The following is a 24,691-nucleotide window of genomic DNA, read 5'->3' as shown; positions in this document are numbered from 1 at the left end:
GCAGCGTGTTGGTGAGCTGGGCACGGCATGGGGCAGCCGGAGAGGTGCCGTGGGTTGGGGCTCAGCAGGATGCTGGCACAGCACCACAGCGCAGTGCCCCAGCCCCACGGCACGAGCCCACCACCCTCCCCGTGACCCTGGCCGGAGCTCTTTAAGCACTGGCAAGAACTGCTTCTCCCACTGCCCACAGATGCTTGGGCTCCTGCCAGAGATAGCAGCCGTCCGGAGCCGTCCCTCCCTCCCTGCTTCCCGCCCTCCCTCCTCCCCAGGGCTGGGACGAAACGGGACGCCCGAGCCAGCGGGGCTGCCGCCGAGCCGCTGCCGGCTGTTGTGGGGACAGCACGAAGGCAGCGGGCTGGGGGACACCGGTTCTGCCCCGCCGGACCGGGTCAGCTCAGGAGCCGCGGTGGCCAGGACGCCCGGGCGGTCGGTGATGGAGGGGCCGAGCGGCGAGAGGCTGCGGTGAGCGGGGAGCACGCAGCGGGGGGCAGCCCCATGGGGATTCAGCCACCAGAGGGGCTGGGGCCGGGCCAGCATGGAGGCCGCCGGCGCCCTCCCCAATGCCTCCGGTAACGGCAGCCACGCCGGCAGCCCCCCGCACGGCCCGGCGGCCACGGGGCTCATCCTGCTGGCCGTCCTCGCTGTCCTGCTGGCCACGCTGGTGGGCAACGCGCTGGTGGTGGCGGCCGTCTCCACCAGCCGGGCCCTGCGCGCCCCGCAGAACCTCTTCCTGGTGTCCCTGGCTTCGGCGGACATCCTGGTGGCCGTCCTCATCCTGCCCTTCTCGCTGGCCAACGAGGTGATGGGCTACTGGTACTTCGGCAGCCTGTGGTGCAGCCTCTACCTGGCGCTGGACGTGCTGCTCTGCACGGCCTCCATCGGGCACCTCTGCGCCATCAGCCTCGACCGCTACTGGGCCGTCACCCGGGCGGCCCGGCTCAACCTGCGGCGCAGCCCCGGCCGCGTCAAGGGGATGATCGGGGCCGTGTGGGCCGCGGCCGCCCTGGTGGCCCTGCCGCCCCTCTTCAAGGCCCGCCCGCGGGCGCGGGAGTGCGAGCTGAGCGACGAGACGTGGTACGTGCTGGCCTCCTGCGTCGCCTCCTTCTTCGCCCCCTGCCTCGTCATGGTCACCGTCTACTGCCGCATCTACCGCCTCACCACGCGCAGGAACGCCGCTGTCCTCGCCGCCCGCCGCGGCTCGGCGCCGTGCCCCGGGGAGGCGAGCAGGAGGGCGTCCTGGGCCGCGGCACCGGGCCGGCGGCGCCGGAGCCAGCACCACAGCGTGTCGCTGTGCCGGCGGCGGCTGGTGCGGGTGCGGGAGCGGCGCTTCACCATCGTGCTGGCCGTGGTCATCGGGGCCTTCGTGCTCTGCTGGTTCCCTTTCTTCTTCACCTACAGCCTGGAGGCCGTGTGCGGGGAGGGCTGCCGCGTCTCCAAGCCCCTCTTCAGCTTCTTCTTCTGGATCGGCTACTGCAACAGCAGCCTCAACCCCGTCATCTACACCGTCTTCAACAGGGATTTCCGTGCTGCTTTCCGCAGGCTCCTGGCAGCCCCCGGCCGGCACGGCTCCTAGAGCCCCCCGGGACGGACAGCTGGGGCACGGAGGGCTGTGCTGCTGATCCTGACCTCGAGGTACTTTCAGAAATGCAGAATGTTGCAGGAGGGTGAATAAAAAAGGACAGATTGCACACCCGGGGCTGGTGTCTGCCTCCCAGGAGCCTGGTGAGCTGCCCCTGTGGGCACGCAGCCCTGTTCCTCTCACAGGTTGTCCCATTTCCCCCTGCCACCTCTTCCAGCATGGGTGACCCGTCAGAGGTGACAACTCGCGTGGCACCTCCGGTGAGTGCCAGCGCTCCCTGCCACCCCCACCAGGCAAGGACAGCCTGAGCTGGCTGGATTTGCCCAAGAAAACGCACACACCAGCTCCTCTGCATGCATTTGGCCCCGAGCATCCTCATATAAAGCACAGGGACAGACCCTGTGGCTGCTGTGTGGGACACAAAACCCTCATGTGGCAGCACCACGGGTGCTGGGCTGAGCTGGCCGTGCCACACAGCATCCCAGTACCGGCCCAGTGCCTCCACCAGGGCTCCCCAGGCTGTCCTCTCCAGCATGGAGCCGTGCCATGCCACGGGGGCACGAGGGGTGCTGGGCTGGGGCAGGACACCCTGCTGCCTGTTCAGGGGCTTCAGCGGGATCTCGCTGCAGGAGGAGAGGCCGTCCTCTCCTGGGAGAGCGCAGGAGATGGGGTCATGCAGAAACACACTGCCTCACGGCCCGGGGCACGAGGGGGCAATTGTGGGGTGAAGACCAGGGGCAACCACAGCCCCCATGGGCAGTGCCCGTGCTGGGCAGGCCAGCCTGGCCCCGCTGCTCCGCGCAGACACGCAGGGGTCAGAGGCGCCTCGACTTCTCCAGCTTCGCAGCTCAAAATAGAAAATCTCAAAACATCAAACTTTCACTCGGCTAAAAACAGCCGCCGGCGCCTGGGAGCCGGATCCCGAGGAACGCCGGCCCCAGGCCAGCCCCGGGGACCAGCGAGGGATGCGGGCACTCGGGTGGTGAGGGGCAGGTGGCCCCGGTCGGGTCGGCGTGTGGCACCAGCGCCAGGCACGGCCCCGCTCCCCACGGGGATGCTGTGGGATGGGGCCCGGCGCTGGCACGGTTTGGACGGAAGGAGCTGCCCCTATCGCCACCGCCTGCTTCCCCTCCTGCGGCCAGCCTTTCGCCTTTTCACAATTAACCAGCACTTTGCGGCTAAAAATACCCGGGGTAGGGCACGTGAGGGGTGCACAGCCAGGGAGAGACGCAGCGGGAGGCGCATCGCAACCCACGGCAGGCAGGCCAAGCAGGCTGCCCCATCCCTCCCATGTCCCTTTCCATTCAAAGTTTGTTCGAGGACTGCTTTATCCCCCACAGCACGACCCTTATTTCTGCTCAGCTGGCGGGCTGCTGAGACACAGGCGCTGCCGGGAGAACAATTCCCCTGCGAGCACCGATTATTCCTGCCCCCGTGCAGTACCTGTCGGCATTGAACCGCATCCTGTGTTGTCATGCTGTTTCTCTGATTTGTCAAGATTATTTTTGAATTATTACCCTGCGCTGTGATACGCGTGGGTTTGCAGCCCTGTCCCCCTCCAGCCGGGCTGCCACCGGCTCTGCCGGGGGGGCACCGGGACCCTCGTGTGCGCTCCGACGCCGTGCTGCGGGCAGCAACGCCTGCCCGCGGTGCTGCAGAATGCCAGCCAGGAGGAAACCGAAAGCTGCGCTTCAGGGGCGAGCGTGCAGCCGCACGAAAACAAAGTCACTGCATCTGCGGCTCAAAATAAGCATATGCCACCTTTAAAAGGAAAAGAGCTCTAAAAGAAGCACGCGCTCAGCGTGACCTCATCCCGCCGCCGCGGTACGGCGGGGCAGAACGCCCCACTCCTCTTACGGCTGGGGATCACGGCCAAGCGCCGCGGCGCCCGATCGCAGGCAGAGCCTGGAGGACGCGGCAGAGCACGGCCCTCACGGGTTCTCGCAAGCACTCGTTGCCCGCGCAATTTGTCTCGTTATCGGGAGAGGTAACGAGAACAGGAAGCTTTTCCTGCCTGCGCGGAGCAGAGGGGCCCTGGGCTGGCTCCTACCGGCAGAGCTGCTGGAGGAGAGACAGGCCACGGGGCCTGGGTGGAAGGAGCACGGGGAGCACGCAGGGGCAGAGCTCACGGTGTGCTCGTGGGGGCGCTGAGGGGAGCGGGCAGGATTGGTCCCCAGGCTGCAGCTTTCCTTGGGTGGGAAGAGCCCCTGCTACTGGAAGCGCCATGAGGAAAGGCTTCTAGAGCACACCAGTAGAGGGAAGAAGCCTCCAGGAGCAGCACTTAATCAAACCCTAAAGGCACTTGGGCTTGAAAAGGGCACACGAAGGGCACAGAACAGAGCCCCAGCAGGACAGAAGCCGGCAGGGCAGCACCCAGGCCAACTGGCAGAGAAACCCAAGGCTCTTCCTAAAGCAATGGCTGGTGGGGATGAGCACAGGGCCGGAGCTGGCACCGCCCTACATATGCAAAGCAACAACAAACACCACCCCGCAACCCACCCACCGCCGTCTGCCAGCCCCCCAAGCCCGCACCCCCTTATAAAGACCCTCTTATCCCCGCCCCCCTACTCGACGCCCCAATCACCACCCACCCCTCCACAGAGTGGCATCTCTCAACCCAATCAAAGCCCGCGGTAGGCGGGACCTTCTTGTGGTGGGCACCGTTGCCGCTTGCCCAATCCCCGCCCGGCGCAGCGGCTGCGCTCTCCGACTGACAGCTCTACCTCCAGTCAGCACCCGGCCCCGCCCCCTTGCCGGCCTCCACCAATGACCGCCGCGCGACGCGCTCTTCCCCTTCTCCGCCCCGCCCCCTCACACCTCCGCCCGCCGCGGGCCAACGGGAGGGCAGCGGCGCAGGGGCGGGGGCGAGGCTTCCTGGGGGGGAGGGGGAGGAGGAGGGAGGCGGGCCAATGGGAGCGCGGCGCGGGAGGAGCGTGGGCAGCGATTGGCGGGCTGGGCCGCGGGGGGCGGGGCGCGGCGGCGGCGGCGGCGGCGGCCGGGGCGGGCGGGAGGGGAGGGGGAGGGGGGGGGGAGGCGGCGGCGGCCGGGACGCGATCGGTGCCGGCGGGGAGCGGCGCGGAGCCGGGGGGGAGGCGGTGGCGCCCGGGCCCATGGAGCTGGAGAACATCGTCGCCAACACCGTCTTGCTTAAGGCCCGTGAAGGTGAGAGGAGCCGGTACCGGGCCGGTCCCCTCCTCCCGGTTCCCGCAGCGGGGAGGGGACCGCGGGGCGGGCAGGGACGGGGCCTCCCGCGGCCGGTGCCGGGTGGGGTGGGGGGAGCCCCGGCGGAGCCTGCCCTGGGGCTACCGGGTGCCGCCTCCGGGAACCTGGGAGGAGCCGCCGCCGCCGCTCCCCGGGCTGCCGCCGGTCCCGGGCCTGGGCCTGTCCTCGGTTCTCCCCCGCGGGCACCGCGGCGGCTCCGGTCGGTGGCAGGGCGGGCTGAGCCCCGGAGGGTCCAGCCGGGCCCTCCCGGGGGGCCCCGTGCCCGCGGCGGTACCGCCCGGACAGGGGCTGTAACCGGGGGGGGGTTACCGGGGAGGTAACGGGCCCGGCGGGGGCTGCCGCAGGGCGCCCTGCCCTGCACGAAGCCCCGGAGCTCGGTGCCCTTCGGTGCACCGGTGCTCAGCAACCCCCGGTGCCTGCGGGCATGCGGCCCTTCGGGGGGGGTCCTGACCCCCTCCGGTGCACGGGGGGAGGCCTCGCCGATCCCGGAGGCTGCCCTGCCCCGGCTCTGTGCGGCTCCCGGCCTCCTCCTGCCGGTCCCGGGGTCGAGGCCGTTCCCAGCCTCCGCCCAGCTAACCGGGGGGGACCGGGAGCTCCGGGGTGCTCTGCAGCAGACAGCAGAGCTCCGGTTCAGCCGGGCACCGGGGAGTTCGGCAGGTCCCGCAGGGCACCGGGGGAGTCCGGTCCCCGCGGTGCTGAGCCCATGGCGTGCAGGCCGGGTAATCCTCGGTCCCGAGGGACCCGCTAAAACCTGGGGAGAGGCTCTGGGGGTGAGATCTGAGCAGCAAGGAGCAGCGAAATTAAAATCGCCCGGGCAGAGGCGACTCCGAGCTGCCCGATAATTGGACTTCAGGGAGACGGTTCCGGCATGGCAGCGGGAAGCGGGGATCCGAGCGCCGGTGCAGGCGACGCCGACCGCAGATGGAGCCCAACGGCGGCGTTGGGACCTTGGGACGTGAGACCCAGCCTCACGCGGGTGGTCGGGAGCCTGGCTCCGGTGGTGCCGTCAGCACCCGCAGTGTGCTGGGACATCCTGGTGCTGCTGGGTCCCCAAGAGGTGCTGCCGTGAGGAAGGGAGCCCCAGGAGAGTTTGGGCCCAGGGAAGGCAGAGGAGCCCTCCTCCGTCGTCCTCCCTTTCTGCTGGCTTCAACAGCCCGGCGACAAGATGTCACTGGCCCCTGTAATGCCCTTGTGGTGAGCTCCGGGCTTGCCCTGTCCCCAAAACGAGGGCGCTGAGCATGGAGGCGCTCAGGGTGCGAGTTCCCCACTCAGCTCTTTGCTGCATCACCCGCAGGGCTGGGGGGAGCCACGCACGAGGGGCACCGGGGCCTCCTTCCCTCCACAGCAGGGCCGCGAGGTGCGGACCCGCATCCCCGGGGCGTTACGGGGCACAGCTCTGCCCTTCCTTCCGTGCTTACGGGGCCACGGGGGGCTTACCCTCCCGTGCCCTCGCACACTAGCCATCCCTGTCCTTTCCGCGGCCGCAAGCCGAGGCTGACGAGAAGGTGTCTGCGCTGCTGGTTTCTTCCACCCCTGCATACCCTTGAGTCACTTCCTTCCTGAGCGCGTACGGTCGTGTAGCCCGGCTGCTGCTGGGGGGCAGATGCAGCGCAGCTCCTCGGGGCCGTGCGGCGTCCCCCTGGCCCCCCGGTGCCTCCCCTGCCGCCGGGTGCCGGGAGCCCGGACCTCGGGGACAGGGCCGAATTGCATCTGCGGCGGAGGAACGTCTTATGAAACTGTTTCTCAAGAGCTGGTAAACGATGGTCAACACTGATTTCGGAAAGCCGTGCCTTTGGCCCCACTCAGCGGGGCGGCTTAGTGCCTTACCAAAGAGGGGACGCAGGATCCCTGGAGGTTGGCCGATCCGAGCGATCCGGCGGGTTTCAGTCCTCAGCGCTTGCTGTGATGTAAATCTTTTGGTCTATCTAGAAGCTTTCCCACCCTGTCCTACAGCGCTGGGCATTCACTCCAGCGCCTGAAGCCGGAGTCGTATCTGGCTGTTGGATCTTGCTTTTGGGAGGCTGGCTTATCTCCGGAGAGCGGTGGGAGTGTCCCCACTTCACAGCTGGGAAACCGAAGCGATGAGCCCGGGGCAATGCAGCGAGCTGTCTGTGGAGCCGGGATTAGAGCAGGAATTCCTGTCTCCCAGCTTCGTGTCCTTTCTCTGCGAGCCCCTCCCTGGAGTAAGCAATCAGTCTGGAGTGAGTAGGTGGCATGAGCATCGTAGCCACGGCAGGAAACTGGCGGCGGGGAGCTTCACACCGAGCAGGGCTTGGCCTCGAAAGGTGCTTCGTTATGCGCGGGTCCTGAGGACAGGCCTGGGAGCCGAGGCAGGGGGTGACCTGGGGCTGTAGGCACCCCGCCCTCCGCCTTCGTTTTCCCATCTCAAACACGAGTAGCTGAAGCATCAGGAGGAAAGGCCTCAGTGGTACCGCCTGTGACTTGGTTCTGCCTCCTGAGCAGCCAGAGCGGGCGGTCTGCCCGGCCCCTCCGGCACTCAGCAGCGGCTCCAGCTCTGGTCTGACCCCAGGAGGTGGTGACACCGCTGGGCCCTGCCTGGGATGGGCACAGGGTGGCTGCTGCTGCGGCAGGGCGCCCCTCCTTCATCCCTCATGGCCCCAAATCTGTGTGCCTGCAGGTGGTGGCGGAAACCGGAAGGGCAAGAGCAAGAAATGGCGCCAGATGCTGCAGTTCCCCCACATCAGCCTCTGCGAGGATCTCCGGCAAGCCCTCGGTGAGCAGCGGGAGCTGGGCAGCGCCCCGGCTGCGGGGTCGGGACGGGGGGCGAGCGCCCGTGGCCAGGGGGTCTCTTTGGGCACCGCGCTGCCGGAGCTGGGCACACCTGAACACACTCGGCTCGTGTGAGGGTCAGGGACGTGCAACGGGGCACGTGAGGGCCAAATCCCGGATGGGTTGCCCACATTGGTTGGAGTGCAGGGAAGAAACGAGTAGGTAAGTCCCAGCTGCTGCTGATGTGCCCACAAACCTAGGCCGTGACAAGCTTCAGCAGAGGTCTGCCCCCTTCCCGGTGCAAACAGACCCGCTCGGTGCTGCAGAGCTTTGGAGCGTTGCTCACGGGTGCCTTTGCACGAGTTACAAAGTTCCTGGTAGCATCCTCTGGGCTGCCTGGCTGGGACTGAGCCCTCAGCTTCTAACAGAGCAGCTTTACGCGGGCAGAACCGGGTTCTTGCTGCGCCGTATGGGTAAGAATTGTGCAGATGGGCAGGGCCAGGCCTGTCCTTTTAATTTTGCACTTTGTACTCTTCATGGGTTTAATGTTGTTTGTGCAGCAGGTTTGGTCCTGACATCATGTGGAATTGTTTGGGGAGCTGAAGGGTGGGAATGCTCTCCGTTCTGGGAAGGGGAGAGCTTGTTTAAGTTGTCGCTCCAGACTCAGCCGCCAGCTGCAGAGCGGCACGGCGTTGGCTTTGGTTCAGGGTGGGTGCCACTGGGCTGCCTGGGTTTGGGACGCGCCCGCAGCTCCCGTCCCCGGTTCTGCACTGCCCGGGTGTCCCAGGTGCTGGTAGCCCCAAGGAGGTGGGTGGCTCCGTCTGAAAGCACGTGGGACTGCAGCACCTGGCTTAATGACTTCCGTCATGCACGCTGTCACCTCCCAGCCCGCAGCCACCTCCCCGGGCTGGCTTCGCAGCCACTGCGGTCAGACAGAGACTCCGGCCTTGGTTTGCTGCCGGCTGCCTCTCGGAGCAGGTCCTGAGCACTGAGGGCACCTCTGGTGCGAGCTGTCCTTGCAGCTCTCGTCTTGGCCGCCCCGACCTCTTCGTGCTTTTCTGGCCGCTCTGTCAGATTCTTCCTCCTCTGCACGCATCCTGTGGGTGCCATGATACCTGTTCCAGCACTGAAGCTCAGCTTCCTTACACCACCCATCTGCTGGCGGTGGGTGCTGGTGGTCTGCCCCTTTTTGCCGTCCCACTGTCCAGGACGGTGATGCTTGCGATGCTCCGCAGGCAGATCCCTCCCGGCCTGCGGCTGTCACCACCCATGCCCCCACTTCCCCCTGCGGAGGCACGAAAGAAGCGCTCTGCCTGCCTCTTTCAGTTTCCCCATTGAGAGACAGCCCCGATCCCTACGCACAGGTCTCTGAGCAGCTGCAGCGCTTTGTTTTCCCTTTGTTTTCCCCTCGCAGCCCACCAGAGACACGCTCGCTTCCTCTGCAGGACCCTCGGCGGGGTCAATGTTGGGGCTGGCCGCCGGCAGCAGCGCCGGCCTTTGGGCACCGCGAGCACCCCGCGGTGCGCCTGGGCAGCCCCGAACCCATCCCAGCGGCCCCGAGCTCCCGAGGGGAACTCCTTCCCCTGCAGACAAGGGAACCAGCCGGGGCGGCCGAGCTGGCGAAGCGGCCCCCGCCCCCACGGCAGCCTCCCCGCACGCTGAGCACCGCCAGGAAGCCGCGGCTTCCTCGGGACAAACTGCAGCGCCGGCAGGGGAAGGCGGCAGCACCCCGCGCCGGGCAGCATGCAGGGGCAGCCCAGGGCAGGGTGAGGGGCTGACGGGTGCTGAGGAAGGTGCTGGGCCCTGGCCGGGTGCTGCAGTGTGGGGCAGGTCTGAAGGAAAGCTCTCCGACCGCAGCACTGCAGTAATTTGGCAGGGGAAGGGAGGAAGAGGGTGGAAGCACCGCTCTGAGGTGTGTTTGGGGAGCTGTGAGTGCCCTTGCACGAGGGTGTAGGGCACCCTGAGGTGCTGAGTGGCTGCACGTCCAGTCCCAGGCAGCCCGTGGCCCTCCGGGGCAGTGGTTCTTCTGTTCTGGTCCGTGATTAAACAGTACTTAACTGTTAGAAAGGGGAAAAAAAACAGCTGGAAGCGCTCTGGATAGTCAAAGGTGTTTGTGCCTGGTTCAAAAATACCTCAGGGAGAGGGCTAGGAGGAGTCAGCAGGGGAAACCCAGCTGCAGAGGGCGGTGGGACCTGAGGTACAAACAGCGGGGCCAGGGTGCAGCGCTACCAGGACACCTCTGGATGTGGTTCCCCCGTTTTGGCCCCGCCACTCTCAGCAGGGCCTTGGGGAAGCAGGGCGGCTCAGGAGTCGTCAGGGCAAGCCTGGGCCTGGGCATGGGTCTGCCTCAGAACAAGCTCTGGGCGTTCCTCAGGGCCCCAAAAAGTTGTGTTTCTGCCGGTCCTCCATGGGGAGGGGATCGAGGGGAGATACGGAGATCCCTTCCTCAAAACGAGCCGGGGAAACCGTACAGCAGAGCAGCTGGAGCCTCTCTGAGGGAACACCTTCCGCGGGGGGCCATGAAAGCTCAGTCGTGGCAGCCTCTTGTCCTTGGGTTCCCTCTCTTGGGATTCTCGGGCTGACGAGGCCCGCGAGCAGCCCGCCGGGCGGCCGCCCTGACCCCGTCTGTCCCCGTTTGCAGAGCGGGACTACCACAGCCTGTGCGAGAGGCAGCCCATCGGGCGCACGCTGTTCCGGCAGTTCTGCGAGACGCGCCCCGAGCTGTCGCGCTGCGTCAAGTTCCTGGACGCCGTGGTAAGGGCCGGGCCCCTCGGGCTCCGCGGGGGGAGGCCGGGGCGTTCCTGGCCCCCTGGGGCCACGGCCGGGTCCTTTGGGCCAGGAGGGCTTTCCCGGGAGCTGCCGTGTCTCCCAGATGGGGCTGGGCCTCGGTGTTTGCCGGGGATCTGGTTCTGGGGCAGGGCCTTGCCGTCGCCTGGCAGCAGGGCCCGGTTCCTGCTGGGCCTGCCCCCGACGGTGTTTGCTCTGTGCAGGCCGGGTACGAGGTGGCTCCGGACGAGAAGCGGAAGGAATGCGGGCAGCACCTGATCGAGAAGTACCTGAAGCCAAAGGTGAGTGAGAGGACCGGGTTTGCTGCCTGCCGTGGTGGAACAGCTGGGAGGCTGACAGTTGTCATCGCCCACATCCTGCCGCGGTGCTGGGCAGGAGGGTGAGGGCAAAGTCCACCCCACCACCTGACGAGTGACTGTGCTGCTTTTCCCACTGCTGCTAAAGCAGGTGGGCACGTGGGTGCTGTTTCTGTGGGCTTCCCCTTCCTGGCAGGACCCCTGGGCTCTGCTCGCTGTGTCTGACCCGCTCCCTTCGTCCCCAGAGCGAGGACCATGTGCCTGAAGTCCCCTCCCAGCTGGTGGATGCCTGTTGCGAGCGGCTGGAGCAGGAACCTTCCAAGGAGCTCTTCAAGGAATCCACCAAGTACGTTGTGGGCCCGGCGGTGGTGCTGCGGGGAGCTCACCTCGTCCACCCCGCTCCCTTCCTCCAGGACACCAAGGTGTTAGGGCTGGACTGCGTGGGCCGGGCGAGTTCGGGGCTAGTGATTTGCAACACAGCTCCAGGAAAACAAACGCGAGGAGATCCTGTGGGCTCTGAGAGCCACAAACTGCTGCGGGAACCTTTGTCGCTCCTCTCGGTTCGCCGCGGGTCTGAGCTGCCCTTTGGGAAGACACCGTCTCAGCAAGCCTCAGAGTCTGGCCGGGCTGTTTCTGGTCTCGTGCCTGGCCCTGGTAGGCAGCCGTGGCGCAGAGCTGACTGCTGCGGTGCCAGCTGTCCCCTCCCGCTGGCCACAGATAGAGCTGCTGCGGGTAGATTACGGAGGCCGTCGCTACAGGGATCTAAGGTCACTTCTGGTCCCTTGACTCATCGCAGAATCGGTGACCGAGGTCCTGGCTCCGGGTGCGAAGAGGAAGCTGTTAGGGAAACGGGGCTGGCGGCCCCCACCCCTCCCCGAGCAGCGGCAGGAGCGCGTTGCCTAACCCAGGGCTGTGGCAATGGCTTTGCTGCAGTCTTCTGGGGAGCGTTAGCTCCGTGTGTGGTAACTGGTGTCGCTGTCTGAATGCAGAGCCTCCGGGCTGGGCCCTGCCTTCTCTTGGCAAGCTCTGAAAGGGGAAGAGCCCATCCGCTTCGCCTTGATGCATGTCTCCAGTCTAGACACTGTGTCTAAGGCTTTTTTACTCTGCTGGGCAGCCCTGGCACCAGCCTGTGAGGCAGTTAGCTCTCCCGAGCGGGATCCCCTGTGGCCCTTTGTGCTGGATATTCATCTGAAACTGAACGGCTCGGCGCCCGGTGCTGAGTGTTGCTAGCAGTTTTCGGCAGCTGATTACAGCCGTGTGCGTGCGTTTGCCCTGTGAGCAGGGGGGATTGCAGAGCCCTGTCATCCCCCGTAGTCCCACGGCCTGAGCTGGTGCTGAGAGGCCACAGTTACCAGTGCCAGCCTAGTCCCAGGGCACTACCTCTGCCACAGTGGTGTCTCCAACACACCTTCCTTTTGCATCAAGCCTCAGTGCAGAGGGTGGGCTTTTGGGCCAGGGCTGTGCAGGGTGCGTAGGTGATTCAGCCCTGGGCTGGGTGAGGGGATGGCAAAGTGACCGGGCTCTCGGGGCTTCTCGCCTCCTCTCCTTGCACCGCCGTCTGCCCTACAGCCGTGAGCAGCCCTCACCAGCCTTGCTGGCTCTGCTCTCTCCTAGGCTTATCCACGACTACCTGAGTGTGGCTCCCTTTGCTGACTACCTCGACAGCTTGTACTTCAACCGCTTCCTGCAGTGGAAATGGCTGGAACGGTAATGTTGCCTCACTGGGAGACCTGAGCCTGCAGCACACAGGCTGCCTGAGGGGTCCCCAGAGCTCCTTCCCCTGCTGGGACCTCTCCTTCGGGGCCCATATTGGCACAAACAGCCTCCACTGGCTGCCCCAGCCTTGCAGAGAAGCAAGGTCTGCTTGAGGGGGGGCTTCAGGGTGACCCCCAGACTCGGGGCACGGGAGTGGTTTGGGCTTCAGCTCCTACTCTCTTCTTGCTCCCATCTCACTCCAGTTTCCTCTGCCTCGCAGGCAGCCAGTGACCAAAAACACTTTCCGCCAGTACCGTGTGCTAGGCAAGGGCGGTTTTGGAGAGGTGAGTGACCAGCATTTCCCCTGCATTCGGGGCGGGCAGGCAGCGTGCTGCAAGCTGCTTCGGCACCTGGGGCAAGGAGCTGCTGGCTCGATGGGCTGTGGGATTTTGCAGGGCTGTTCCCTTGGGCTCTGTGCCGGGTACTGCTGTGCTTTGGGCACTGCATTATCCGTCAGCTCCTCTCTGATGGACAGGAGCTCCCCTCTTGCCAGCCATGGGAGTTGCAGAAGGTGGTTGCACAGAGGAGGTAGCGTGTGCTCTGCGGTGCACGCTGCTGGGTAGGGAATCGGGTCTTCTCCCAGTGTCTTGGCAGAGCAAACTGCAGTCCTGAAAACTGCCACTGTCAGGCTTCCTTCTGTTTCTGGAGTGGCCTTCTGTCTTCCCAGGCACCAGCCGTGGTGTCTGCTACAGGTGGCAGGGGCACTGCATCCCTCTGCTGCTCATCTGTGACATCCTGAGATGTCGCTGTGCCCCGTGTCCTCGCTTTGACAGCACGCTCCTTGCTGACCTCGGGGTGAGGCTGGAACAAGGACTTCTTTGCCTTCCTGTGCCTCTCAAGAGCAGAACCTAAACCCCACAACAGAAACAGCAGTGGGAGAGCGCTGAGCCTTGTCCCCCCTCCAGGTTTGTGCCTGCCAAGTGCGTGCCACGGGGAAGATGTACGCCTGCAAGAAGCTGGAGAAGAAACGGATCAAAAAGCGGAAGGGAGAGGCCATGGCCCTGAATGAGAAACAGATCCTGGAAAAAGTGAACAGTAGGTTTGTAGTAAGTACATGGGAATTGCTCTCACTTTGCTGTGGTGGTTGATTCCTTCCACAACCAGCCGGCTGGGCACTTCTGTGCTCTTCAGCTCTTCACCAGGAGCAGGCGCTGCCTACGGGGCAGGCTCCTGGTGGCTGCGCACCTCTCATAAGGCTGGGGTCTGGCAGGACCTCCTGCCGCCTCCACAAGATGACCCGAATGCCTCCAAAGGCAGGCCCAAAGTCCCACCTGGTCTCACAGGCACTTCGTTACTTTTAGGGCAAAAGAAAGCCGTGAGAACTGTCTTTCCAGGCAGCCCAAGGGGCAGAAGCCTAGCCCTGAGCTGCGTGGCAGGGAGCTCTCCCTGGCTGTACAGAGGTGTGGACAGCCTGAAACTTCCCGTTACGGGGAATTCGTGAGATGGTGCCCCAGGGTTGCTGCTGGGTGCTGCTTGCCCCCAAAGGGGAGCAGTTTTGGCTCGGGGAGATAATGTCCTCCCTGTCTGAGGAAAGCTGAGGGTGTGCAGGGGCCCCTGGGCACTTACAGATGCTCCCTGGGCTTGAACAATTCACTCGCTGCCTCCTCCCCTCTGTAAAGGCCCAGTCCCGCTGCCCTTGCCTGGCTTCTTGGGTGACAAAGTGTCCATCAGAGTGTGGGGCCTCCCTCTTCCAGCTGTGTCTTCTAACAGCCTTTCTGCCCTGAATTGCAGGTGAGCTTAGCCTATGCATATGAAACTAAAGATGCTCTCTGCCTAGTGCTGACCCTCATGAATGGAGGGGACCTCAAGTTCCATATCTACCACATGGGAGAGGCTGGCTTCGAGGAGCCCCGGGCAGCTTTCTATGCTGCTGAGATCTGCTGTGGCCTCGAGGACTTGCACCAGGAGAGGATAGTGTACAGGTGCGTGCTGTGAGACCTTGTACCAGCTGCAGGAGCAAGATTTCTGCTGCTCTTACTAGCCCAGCCGGGACTGTCTGCTCAAGAAAATAGGCCCAGGTTTGAAAGCAGCACAGAGCTGGGTGAGAGGGGATCAGGAACAGAAAACTGATCTCGTGGGTGACGCAAGAAGATTTAGTTTTGCTTCCTTTTGCTGGTAAAGGATCACCCAGATCAGGATGCGAATTCTGAGTGCCACAGAGCATGCACTTGGGTGCTTAACTCCACAGGCAGAACTGACACTGGGCAGGAGGGAAAACAAGCTGAGTGCGCTCGCCTGTTGTGTGATGCTGCATTAGGGACAGCACCCAGAGCCAGAAAGTCCCTTCTTGTCCTACCCTGTGCCTTGCCCTGGGCGGGACAAGCAGAAGAAGCCTCTGCTCCTTCCCTCTTGCACAGCTTGCCCCATTCTGAGTTCTGCACCTGCAGAGGAGGAGGCAGCCACAGGCTCACTGCCTCCTTGTGGAGGATCGAAGCTTGCCATGACCTGCCTCTGCCTGGCAGGGGGGAGCAGCAGGGCCAACTCCAGGGCAGGGGGTGCCTGAGGTAGGGGCACTGAATCCCTCTGCTGCTTACCTGTGACTTCCTGAGGTGTCGCTGTTCCCTGTGCCCTTTGCTTTCATAGTGGGCTTCTTGCTGATCAAGTCTCTTCCTTCCTAGGGACCTGAAGCCAGAGAACATCTTGCTGGATGACCATGGTGAGTGCAGGGCAAAGAGAAACCCGGGCCTAGGTCCTTCTCTCTTCCTGTGCTTGTACCAGCGTTGCTCTGTGTTCTTGGCAGCCTCAAATACTGTCCCTTGACCCTGTCCTGTTGACTTGTGCCGTTCTCTGTGCAGGTCACATCCGTATCTCAGACCTGGGGCTGGCTGTGCACGTGCCCGAGGGCCAAACAATCAAGGGACGTGTTGGGACAGTGGGCTACATGGGTAAGTGCCCCTGGTTTAATCCAGAAGTCCTCTGACTGCACACGTACCCTCCCTGCCCTCACACATCCCTCGCCCCTGCTCCCATGTAGCTCCAGAGGTGGTGAAGAACGAGCGCTACACGTTCAGCCCGGACTGGTGGGCTCTGGGCTGCCTGGTGTACGAGATGATCGAGGGGCAGTCGCCCTTCCAGCAGCGCAAGAAGAAGATCAAGCGGGAGGAGGTGGAGCGCCTGGTGAAGGATGTGCAGGAGGAGTATTCGGAGAAGTTCTCGCCCTGCGCCCGCTCCCTCTGCACCATGGTACGAGCATCGCTGTCCCCTCGCACCTACCGTCCCTTTGCACACAGCAGCAGAAAATCAGGGCTGCTCCCTGGAGAGGCACTGGCAGAAGTCAGGTTCCCTTGCTCTGGCTCTAAGATAGTGCAGGAGGGTCCAGAGTGTCTTAGTTCCTTGTGAGCCCCTGTTGTTCCTAGGGACATGGTGCAGGAGCCAACAGCAGGGCTGCTCCTGCCCGAAGCACTGCTGGGTCACTGATTTCCCTTCGTGTTGCAGCTCCTGTGCAAAGACCCCCTGGAGCGCCTGGGCTGCCGAGGGGCTGGGGCCCGGGAAGTGAAGGAGCACCCCCTCTTCAAGCACCTCAATTTCCGGAGGCTGGAAGCAGGCATGCTGGACCCCCCCTTCAAACCAGACGTAAGTGCTGCCCGCGTCCTGACCTCGTCACTCGCTGGCGCTGTCGAGGGAAGCGGGAGCCCCCGGGTGGCCCCCCGAGGAGCTGGGGTCCTTCCCTCTTTCTGGAGCTGCTGCCCGGCCACAGACACAAGAGGATTCCCAACACCCGCAGCTGTCTCAGTGGGTGGCATCACTGTGGGGCCCGGCGTTACAGCCGTGTTTGTGCTCTTTAGCCCCAGGCCATCTACTGCAAGGACGTTCTGGACATCGAGCAGTTCTCCACGGTGAAAGGCGTGGAGCTGGAGCCCACGGACAATGACTTCTACCAGAAGTTTGCTACAGGGAGCGTGCCCATTCCTTGGCAGAACGAGGTAGGTGGGGACCGGCACGTGCACCAGCCCCTTTTTGCAGGACAGGTCTTTGTCCCTGCTTGTGCTCACCGTGGCTGAGGACGGTGTCCCGCAGGGTTCCTGCTGTCCCTGCTGCTCCTGCGCTGGTCCCTCAGTGAGGGGCTCTGTGTGGCAGTTGCTGCAGCCATCTTTGCCCTCTTTCAGATGATCGAGACGGAGTGCTTCAAGGAGCTGAATGTCTTTAGCACAGATGGCTCAGTGCCCCCAGACCTGGACTGGAAAGGGCAGCCTTCCCCGCAGCCCAAAAAAGGGTTACTCCAGCGCTTCTTCAGCAGACAGGTAAGGAAGAGCATTCGCCCAACGCTTGCTCCGCAGCACCGAGCCCTCTCCCACCCGTGCCAGGCAGATCTGGCAGGGCGGTGGGCACGGCGGGGCAGCAGACACGGGCTCCCCCCCGTGCTGGGTGGCCGGACCCCGGGGCTCTCGGGTGGACCCGTGCAGGGCTGCAGGGAGGCACTCCTGGTGCTGCTGCGTGTTGAGGGGGCTGGGCTGGAGTGTCCTGGCTAAACATGCTGCAGTCGCACAGGCGGAGAGATGCTGCTGAAGGCACTAAAATAGCAAGCCTTCTCCCTTCCTACATGCATAATACCATCCCCGAAGAAGACCTTGATCTTGGTATGGGCTGTGTGGGCTCCCGGGCTCCCCAGAGCCTTTCTGCCAGTCCTTGAGCAGGCAGAGGGAGCGGCGCTTTCTAGGGATGAGGAGAACGGAAACATTTCGCATCTGCTGCGGGCTTGTTTGCCTGCATGCCTCCTCTGGGCCAGAACAGTCTTTGCCTTCTTTCCAGGACTGGCAAAGTCTGGGCTGCTGCCTCGGCAGCTGCTTGCAGCTGGGGCTCTCAAGCACGGTTGGCTCTGGCCTGCCCTGGACCCACTCCCAGCCACCCGGCGCTGACTCCTGCTTCCCCACCGAGCTCCCGGTTGTGCTTCCCTGTTCGGTGTGACCCGGCTCGTCCCGAGGCAGGCAGGACCTGCCCGAGGATGGGCTGCCGGTGGCAGGGGCTGAGCTGTGATTTGCCACGTGTTTTCTCTTTCCAGAGGTGAGCAGTCCCTCCCGGCTGCTCTGCTCAGGGAAATACCCGGTGGCCCACGGACATGGCAAGATCTGGGAAAGAGGAGTGTTGTCCTTCAGTGCCTAACCCCGTCCCCCCCCCCAGAGCACAAGCTGCTTGTTGTCCTAACTGCCCCCTGAGCCACTAATCCCGCTTCCCTCCTCTCGCTGCCTTCCCTGCTGGGGGGAAGCCTTGCCCTCGGCTTGAGCCAAAGCTGCCCCTGTACCGCCGGGAGCTCTGCTCCTGGGGGGCTGCGGGGAGCCCCGGGTTGCCTTTGCTCCTCTCCTTGGATGTCCGGGATACACAGAAGGGTTGAGAAACTGTGAAGGGTTTGGCGTAGTCCTGTGCTCAGCCCCCCTCCCGAGGGCTTCAGCTGCTTTCCGTGGCCCGCTGAGCCCTGCCTGGGGCAGACCGTGCTGGCACTGAGCTGTCTCCCCGGGTGGCTGTAGTCCATGGAGCCCCTCTTCCTCCCAGCTTCTGAGCTAGTCAGCCGTGTGCTCACAAGTCTGTCTGCCAGGAGCCAAACCCCAAGGTGCAGCTTTGTTTCCCTGCAGCCTTGGGGTTCCCCTCCAGCCCCTCGCCTCCACGTAGCTCTCCCACGCGCAGGCCTGGGGGGCCTGGCCTGTCCCTGCCAGGGGGCAGCCGGGGGCTGGGTTGTGTGACCGTGCTCACCCTGTGCTTGCTGTGCTCCTCTCTCCCTCCTCCCTCTCGTTGCCCCTCTGACTTCAGGACTGTTGTGGGAACTGCAGCGACAGCGAGGAAGAGCCCACCCGGCTGTAGAGCACAGCCCGTTCTCCAGCCCCTGGGACCCCCTTGCCCCTCCGGGCGCCCAGCAGAACGAGAGGCCAGCCCGAAGGACGAGGCAGCAGTGGCCCCGCGAGGTGGATTTGTTTACAGCTTTACCAGTCTAGCTGAAGGCTCTGAGGACGGCTCCAGCGCTGGCAGCAGCACTCGGCGCCTGCCCCGGGCCTGAGAACCTCCGGCCACGGGCGAGCCAACGTCCCCAGGACAGACGTGGACCGTCCTGAGCATCCTGCTGGGGATGGTGCCGCTGCCGCCCGCCGGCTGCTGCTCCCCTCCGGGGCCGAGGGCGGGAGGGAGGGATCGCGCCGGCGTGGGCCAAGGCCGGGCTGGAGCAGCTCTGCTGCCACATTCCGTGGTGTCGAAGCGGCGCCGCAGGTTTGGTGTGTATTTATATCCGTCGGTCTGTACATAGCACACGTCAGTTTTTAATCTATGGGGGGGGGGGGCCTGCGCTGCCCCCACCCTGTCACAGGCACAAATGTCCTCCTATGGGGGGAGCGACGGTCCCAGCTTTGTACCGGGGAGTCCTGGGCAAAGGCCTTCTGTGCCTTGAGGTGTAAAAGCATCTTATCCTGGACCTTTCTGGCCATGCTGAGGCGTCCCTGGCTCCAGAGGAGTCCATTGCTCAGCCCTGAGGCGCGGGAATCTCCTGTGCCGAAGCATCGACCGTTGCCTCCTGGCAGCAGAGCGTCACTGCCTCGTCCCTGCTTCCCTGCCTGCTTCCTCCTGCCTCCTCCCTCGCGTGCTGCCGGCTCCCGGGGCTGATCCTGGCCCCCTGCTCAGCCCGCCGGCAGCCTGCCTGCAGCGCACCGGGGGACGTAGCCACTCCGGCAGCACCCGCTCAGAAGGCAGAGCCCCAAGGGCCGATCCCCCGCGGGGTGCGGGGTGTCCCCAGCACTGTCCCGCCAGCTCTGCACCAGCCAGCTGTGCTCGCTGGGGTGCGGGCAGTCCCTCGGGACGGCAGCGCAGACACGTAAGGGGATGTGCTCTTGGGGTGCAGAGGGAGCACCCCCAGGGTCCTCCATCCCACAGGAGCCGACGTGGCTGTGCCTAAGGGCAGAGGGTGGTGGGACCTGAGCCCCCGCAGGGGTCCTGCGTGTCCCCGGGGAGCAACACGGGGCTCAGCACGGCTCCCCTGCCCCTGTCCCGCTCGTCCTGTCCCGTCTCGTGCATGTTTGTCCTGGCCGTGTCCCTAGCAATAACTGGTCTCTGTGTGTGTGTGTGTGTTACACGTGTGTGTGTGTGTGTGTGTGTGTGTGCTGCTGCCCCCTGCTCCTTCTGAGCCAGGCCCCGCGGGTGGGCTGAGCACCTACTTGGACCTGTGGTATCGTTTGCTTGCCTTGCACTAAAGTTTGGAAATATTTAAATTTTTAACCTGTCGTTAAGCGTGCGATTTGCTGCTGCCACGGCGAGGGGAAGGGAGGCAGAAGGGCGCCGCGCCGGGCAGGTTGGGTTGCAAGAGGGGTGCTGACTCTTGGCGGATGGAGGAGAGGGGAGGCCCCATGGCCTTGCACCCGGTTGCCGGTGGCCATGGGCTCTGCTGGTGCTCCCGGCGTGCAGAGGTGGTGCTGAGCACCGGGGCCTGCGGGTGGCCCTCGGTGGCTTCTCCTGGGCGGTTTGGACACTGCAGGGGGGAGACAGGTACAAAGCCTCGTGCCGCGGGGTGTCCTAGGGGGCTGCTGTGGTCCCCTTTGGGACATGTCCCCAGAATCCCCCGCCTGCCCTCGGCACAGCCCCTCCTGAGTGCGGGGCAGCCCCAGAGCTGACCCCGGCACGCACAGGGGCCGAGCTCCGCCACTGCCCCCGCACCCACGGGTGGCATCGCCACGGGCTCCACGTGTGGAAGGGGACACCCGGGGCCTGGCACGGGGCTTGGGGCCAGCAGAGCCACCGGGAGCGGGGACGCAGAGGGCGGCAGCCTGGCCTGGGAGAGGATCGGGGCTGTGCAGGGTGGGCCGGGAGCCCGGTGCCGGCGGCGGGGCCGACGGCAGCCTGGTGCGCAGCGCGGGGACGGCCGCGCACAGCTGCACAGGGATGAGAATAGCAAGTGCGGCTGGGTAGCTAGGGAACAGTTGCCATGGGAGCGGGCCGAGGAGGAGTTCTCACACTCGGAGGGGGCATCTTGGGGTAAAATCCAGGAATTTTCTGCAGCCGTGGAAGAAAGGGAGGCACGGCGGGGGGATGGGGAGCGATGGGGAGAGCTGCGCCCGTGGCACCGGTCAGGGCTGGTCCTGGTGCCATTTTGGCACTGCCTGGGCTGCAGCACCCAGGCTTGGGGGTCCTGGGGTCACCAGCACGATGCTGGTGATGGGCACCGCGGCTTCTCAGGCGGGGCTGGGGGCTGGGAGCCCAGGGCCAAGCCCCGTGAGGGCACGGGAAGGGCTCTGCCTCGCCCAGCGGTGCCCCGGTCCCAACAGCCGGGGGGCCCGTGTCCCCCTCCGCGTCCCTGAAGGCGGGGAGCAGCGCGTGCCCTACGTGCTGCCGCAGGGCCCCTGGAAAAAGCCCGGCCCGAGATGTTCCCAGCCACATCCAGGGCATGTGGGGCCCGCGGGTGAGCCACATGGGGGGACGGGGGGGGGCTGCCACAGGGGTGCTGAGCACCCCGGGCCCTGCCCCGAGCCGTGGGGCTGTGGAGGCAGCGCCGCACACACGATTTTCAGGGGTGAAGGATGCTCTCAGCTGTTGCCTGGGCAACAGCTCCTCCTCCGGCCCACCATGTGGCTCGGGGAGCGCTCCCCCGCCTGCCTCCCCCCGCCGCCGCCGTGGGGAAGGCAGCTCCCGGCCCCTGGCGCTGGCGGGGCCGGAGGCCGGGCTCCCACCGCCCGCGGGGCGCCCGCCGCCCACCCGCTGGCCTCGGCCTGACGATGCCGCCCGTGCCCCCCGCCCGCCCCTCGCTCGTGCCCACGGGGAGCGCCGCGGCCCCCCTGCATGGCCGCAGCCCCCTGCCCACCCCGCCAGCCGCTCGGGCGACCCCGCAACCACCGCCGAGGCGGCCCGGCCGCGCTGCCGCGCTCTGAGAGCACACCGCGGGAGCCGAGGCCCAGCGAGGTGAGTCGGGGACGGAGCAAAGGGGGCCGGAGGGACGAGGCCAGCACGGTGCTGAGGCCAGGAAGGACGACGGAGCCGCTCTGCCCAGCTGGGCACGGTGATGGCGGCAGCGGGCTGTGCTGCCCGGTGTCCCTGGCGAGGAGGAATTCCTTCGGGCGGGCGCCCGCCGCCCTGCCCACGGGGAGGAAGCGGTGGCGGGGTCACGGCCTGCGCCGGCACCCCCGCAGGGTGCCACCGCCGTGTCACCACCTCGTGCTCTGGCTCTGGGCACCCAGAGGGCACGGCGGCCCCGGGGCTGGCACAGCTCCTGCCCGGTGCCCACGCCACCGCCGCTCCCGCTCGAGCCACGCGGCGCCGGGGCAGCAGCCGGGCGCACAGATGGCACAGCCCTCGCCCCCGGTGTGACCGTGACACCGGCTTGGACACCGCAGAGAACATCTGGTGACATCTGCCCGGTGGCAAATAGCCGGGGGGAGCCCCAGTGCAGGGGGATGAGTGCTTGGGCTGGGTCAGTGGGGTACAAGGAGGGGGACAGGGCAGCGCAGGGACCCCCAGGGTGCCCAGTGCCACCTCTGACCTTTGGGGCCACGCTGGCACCCTCTGCCCGGCACGGGCACGTGTCTTCCTGCACGGCACCACCGTGCACCCCATCATCCGGGGGGGGGGGGGGCCGGGGCTGGTGCCCCCGCACAGCCACTGTCCCCGCTCTGCACCGGCGGGATTGTGGCCGTCACCCCGGGAGTGGCCTCCGGCCATCACCCCCTGCCACCCCAGGGGATGGGTGACCACCGGACGGGGCCGTCACCCCCCGCAGCCCACGGACCATGCGGGTCACCCGGGGGATCCCCGGCCACCCCCCCGCGGGCTCCCCCCCCCGCCCGGGGGATGCCGCGGCCGCCACGCCACCGGGATCCCGCGGCCGTGCCAATACGCCCCCCCCCCCCCCCGGTATCCGCGGGTCCCGGTGCGGGGGCTCCGAGGGGGGGGCCCCACCGGCTCCGGGCCGCCCGGGTCCCTCCCCGAGCCGAGGGCGGGGCGGAGCGGCGGGGCGGGAGCCCGGGCGGGGCGGTGCGCGGCGGCGGCGGCGGCGGCGGCGGCGCGGGAGCGCTCACCGGAGACAAAGGCAGCGCCGGGAGGCGGCGGCGGCGCCGCGCACCGGGCGCGCACCGGGCTCCCCCCCCCCCTCCCCGTTCCCCCCCCCCCCCCCCGCCGCCGCCCTATGGAGCCGCCGCCGCCGCCCGCCGCCTGAGCCACGTGCGCCGCCGCCGGTAACGGGAGCCGCGGGGGGAACGGGCGCGGCGCCCCCGCCTGTTGCGCGGAGGGGAGGGGAGGGGAGCGGGGCCGGGGCGGGGGCGCGCGGGGCCGTGGCCACCGGGAACCGGGGGCTGGGGCGGAGGCGGAGGCGCGCGCCCGGCGCGTCCCCGGGGCGCGCGCGCCCCCCCCTCCCCCCCGCCGCCGCGGCGGAGGCGCGCGCGCTCTCCGTGGGGGGGGGGAGGAGGAGGAGGAGGAGGAGGAGGAGGAGGAGGAGGAAGCGGGGGGGCCGCCGCGCCCGGCACCGGGAGCGGGGAGGTCCCCGCCGGGTGTCCCCATCCCGCCCTCCGCGGGCACCGGGCAGGGAAGCACCCGGCACCGGGGCACAGGCCGCGGGCAGCGGGGGGTGGGGGGGACGGGGAGAGGGAGGGGGAGAAAGGGGGGGACCCGCCTCGGTGCCTGCCGCCACCCGGCCGGGGCTCCCGGTCCGCTCCCGCGGGACCGCGTGGGTGTCCCCCGGCACCCCCAGCCCACGCGTCCCCGCTCCCCGAATGCCTCCGGCCCCCGACACCCCCAGCCCCAACGTCCCCTCTCCAGAGCTATCCCTGGCTGCGTACGCCCCAGGTGCCCCCGGTCCCCAAGCACCCCCAGTCCCCAGGCGCTGCCAGCCCTCGCTGTCCCTAGCCTGGCCATGACACCGGCTCCGGAGCCACCGCCACCACCCGCACGGTGCCCCCGTCCGTGCTGGCGGTGGGGAGCCTGTTGCAGCCGGGGCTGGCGAGCTCTGCCCGCACCGTGCTGGCCTTGGCCGGCAGCGGTGGCACCTTGGGGAGCCCCAGGAATGGGCCCCGCTCCCCAAAAAAACGCCGCCTCCGCCCCCGCGTTTGCACGACGGAGCAGCCCCCGCCGCACGGAGCGGGGACGCCGGAGCGTGGCTCCCCAGCCCCTTCCTTCCCCTTCCCTCCTTCCTTCCGGCTTGGCACGGCCCTCCGGCCCCGCTGCCCTGCCCGCTTCCCCTCCGGCCTCCCCGACACGCAGCATCCCCCCCCCCCGTGGTCCCCACGCTGGGCACCGCGCTCCAGCCCCGTGCCATGCAGGGACCCCGCGTCCCTTCGCCGAGCCGAGGCACGCGGGAGCGGAGCCACCGCGGTCGCCCTGCCCTCGGCTGCTGCTCGCAATCCTCCCGCTCCCCGGCGGCGATTGCATTTTCTCCCACACCACGATAAGAATAATCCTGACGGGTGCTTACGTGCCAGCCTGCAAGCACCCATGGGTGCTGCTCCCCGCTGGCTGATGTGCACGGCTCCCCCCCCCCCCCCCGCCTTGGCACAGTGCTCAGCTGAAGGTGACCGAGCTGTCACCCTGCCCAAAGCCAAGGACCGTGTGGGGGTGACGGTCCCACCGCCACCAAACCCCTCCCGCATCGCCGCCTCCCAAACGTCCCCAAGCTGCCACGCGCTCCCTACAGCCACGAGGCCGCCGGTGCCCGCCGTGCACGTGCTCCCGCGTGCCGCACGCCGCAGCCGCTTGCTACCCCCCACCCCCGGGGGCACCCCGTGGCCCCCCGCTATGAGGCAGCCGGGACGGAGCTGCCCAGGTGCCGCAGCACATTTGGGGTGGGAGGAGGCTGGAGGACGCCGCGTGGCCTCAAAGGCGTCGATGCTGCGGGGCTGCGGCATCCGCCTCCCGCTCCGGGGTGCCCGGCAGCTTTGGGGCGGATGCAGGGATGGGATGTGGGGGGGATCCGCAGCCGGGGGGGGGGGGGGTGCCGGCGGGGGCGTGTGTGGGGCCGGGCACGGCTCCGGGTGCCGCTGCGCATGTGGAGCGAGTCTCCATGGGAACGGGGCATCCGCGTCCCCGCCACGCTCACGCTCGCGTCTGTCTCGTTGCAGGGCCCCCCCCCCAACCCCGTTCCCCGGCGGCCCCCTCCCAGCGATGGGCAGCGGCTGGGCCGGGACCGCGCCGTACCCGTGCCCCCGCCGCCCGCCCCCTGCCCCGCGCAGCCAGGCGTGACCCACCCGCTCCAGCCCCGCGGCTCCATGGCGAGGACGGAGCCCTGACGGCGGGCGCCCACGGGCCAGGAGGAGACGCCGGGCACGGCATGGGGAGCCCTTCGGCGGCCCTGAGAGCATCGGCTCGAGCGCGGGCCCTGCCGCCGCCCTGAGCATCCCGACCCCGACCCCCGAGGGCAGGGAGAAGCGGGGGC

The 24,691-nt window shown here is 67.0% G+C and overlaps 2 protein-coding genes across 6 annotated transcripts; both read left to right on the top strand.

Annotated features, from left to right (window-relative positions):
* The first annotated feature begins 11 nt into the window (after positions 1–11).
* On the top strand, positions 12–1,688 carry LOC125184920 (alpha-2Db adrenergic receptor-like). Its single transcript, XM_048080428.2, has one exon. The coding sequence runs from the start codon at positions 536–538 to the stop codon at positions 1,571–1,573; it is 1,038 nt and encodes a 345-aa protein (XP_047936385.2). The 5' UTR covers positions 12–535; the 3' UTR covers positions 1,574–1,688.
* Positions 1,689–4,583: 2,895 nt separating this feature from the next.
* On the top strand, positions 4,584–24,649 carry GRK6 (G protein-coupled receptor kinase 6). 5 transcript variants are annotated; one of them, XM_066977008.1, is made up of 17 exons: positions 4,584–4,741; positions 7,440–7,535; positions 10,173–10,285; positions 10,522–10,599; positions 10,860–10,960; positions 12,229–12,321; positions 12,590–12,653; positions 13,275–13,415; positions 14,101–14,291; positions 14,988–15,025; positions 15,165–15,254; positions 15,344–15,552; positions 15,805–15,942; positions 16,155–16,292; positions 16,476–16,610; positions 24,378–24,477; positions 24,513–24,649. In XM_066977008.1, the coding sequence occupies exons 1-17, from the start codon at positions 4,690–4,692 to the stop codon at positions 24,647–24,649; spliced, it is 1,914 nt and encodes a 637-aa protein (XP_066833109.1). In that variant the 5' UTR covers positions 4,584–4,689. The 5 variants fall into 5 exon arrangements, with proteins under 5 accessions (XP_066833109.1, XP_066833107.1, XP_066833104.1 ...); XM_066977006.1 differs by lacking the exons at positions 24,378–24,477; positions 24,513–24,649 and adding an exon at positions 18,112–19,560 and having other exon boundaries at positions 13,275–13,404; positions 14,147–14,291; XM_066977003.1 differs by lacking the exons at positions 24,378–24,477; positions 24,513–24,649 and adding an exon at positions 18,112–19,560.
* Positions 24,650–24,691: the final 42 nt, after the last annotated feature.

Source organism: Anser cygnoides, chromosome 14 (genome assembly GCF_040182565.1).
Source record: "Anser cygnoides isolate HZ-2024a breed goose chromosome 14, Taihu_goose_T2T_genome, whole genome shotgun sequence".
Classification (NCBI taxonomy): Eukaryota; Metazoa; Chordata; class Aves; order Anseriformes; family Anatidae; genus Anser; species Anser cygnoides.
The sequence above is the reverse complement of the archived record's forward strand: the minus strand, read 5'-3'. Positions and strand labels throughout refer to the sequence as shown.

Excerpts from the sequence above, each read along its gene's own strand:
- LOC125184920 (XM_048080428.2), top strand. The coding sequence starts at position 536 with ATGGAGGCCGCCGGCGCCCTCCCCAATGCCTCCGGTAACGGCAGCCAC.
- GRK6 (XM_066977008.1), top strand. The coding sequence starts at position 4,690 with ATGGAGCTGGAGAACATCGTCGCCAACACCGTCTTGCTTAAGGCCCGT. Across the intron at positions 10,961-12,228 it reads CTCTTCAAGGAATCCACCAA|GCTTATCCACGACTACCTGA; the intron begins GTACGTTGTGGG and ends GCTCTCTCCTAG. Across the intron at positions 15,553-15,804 it reads CCCGCTCCCTCTGCACCATG|CTCCTGTGCAAAGACCCCCT; the intron begins GTACGAGCATCG and ends TTCGTGTTGCAG.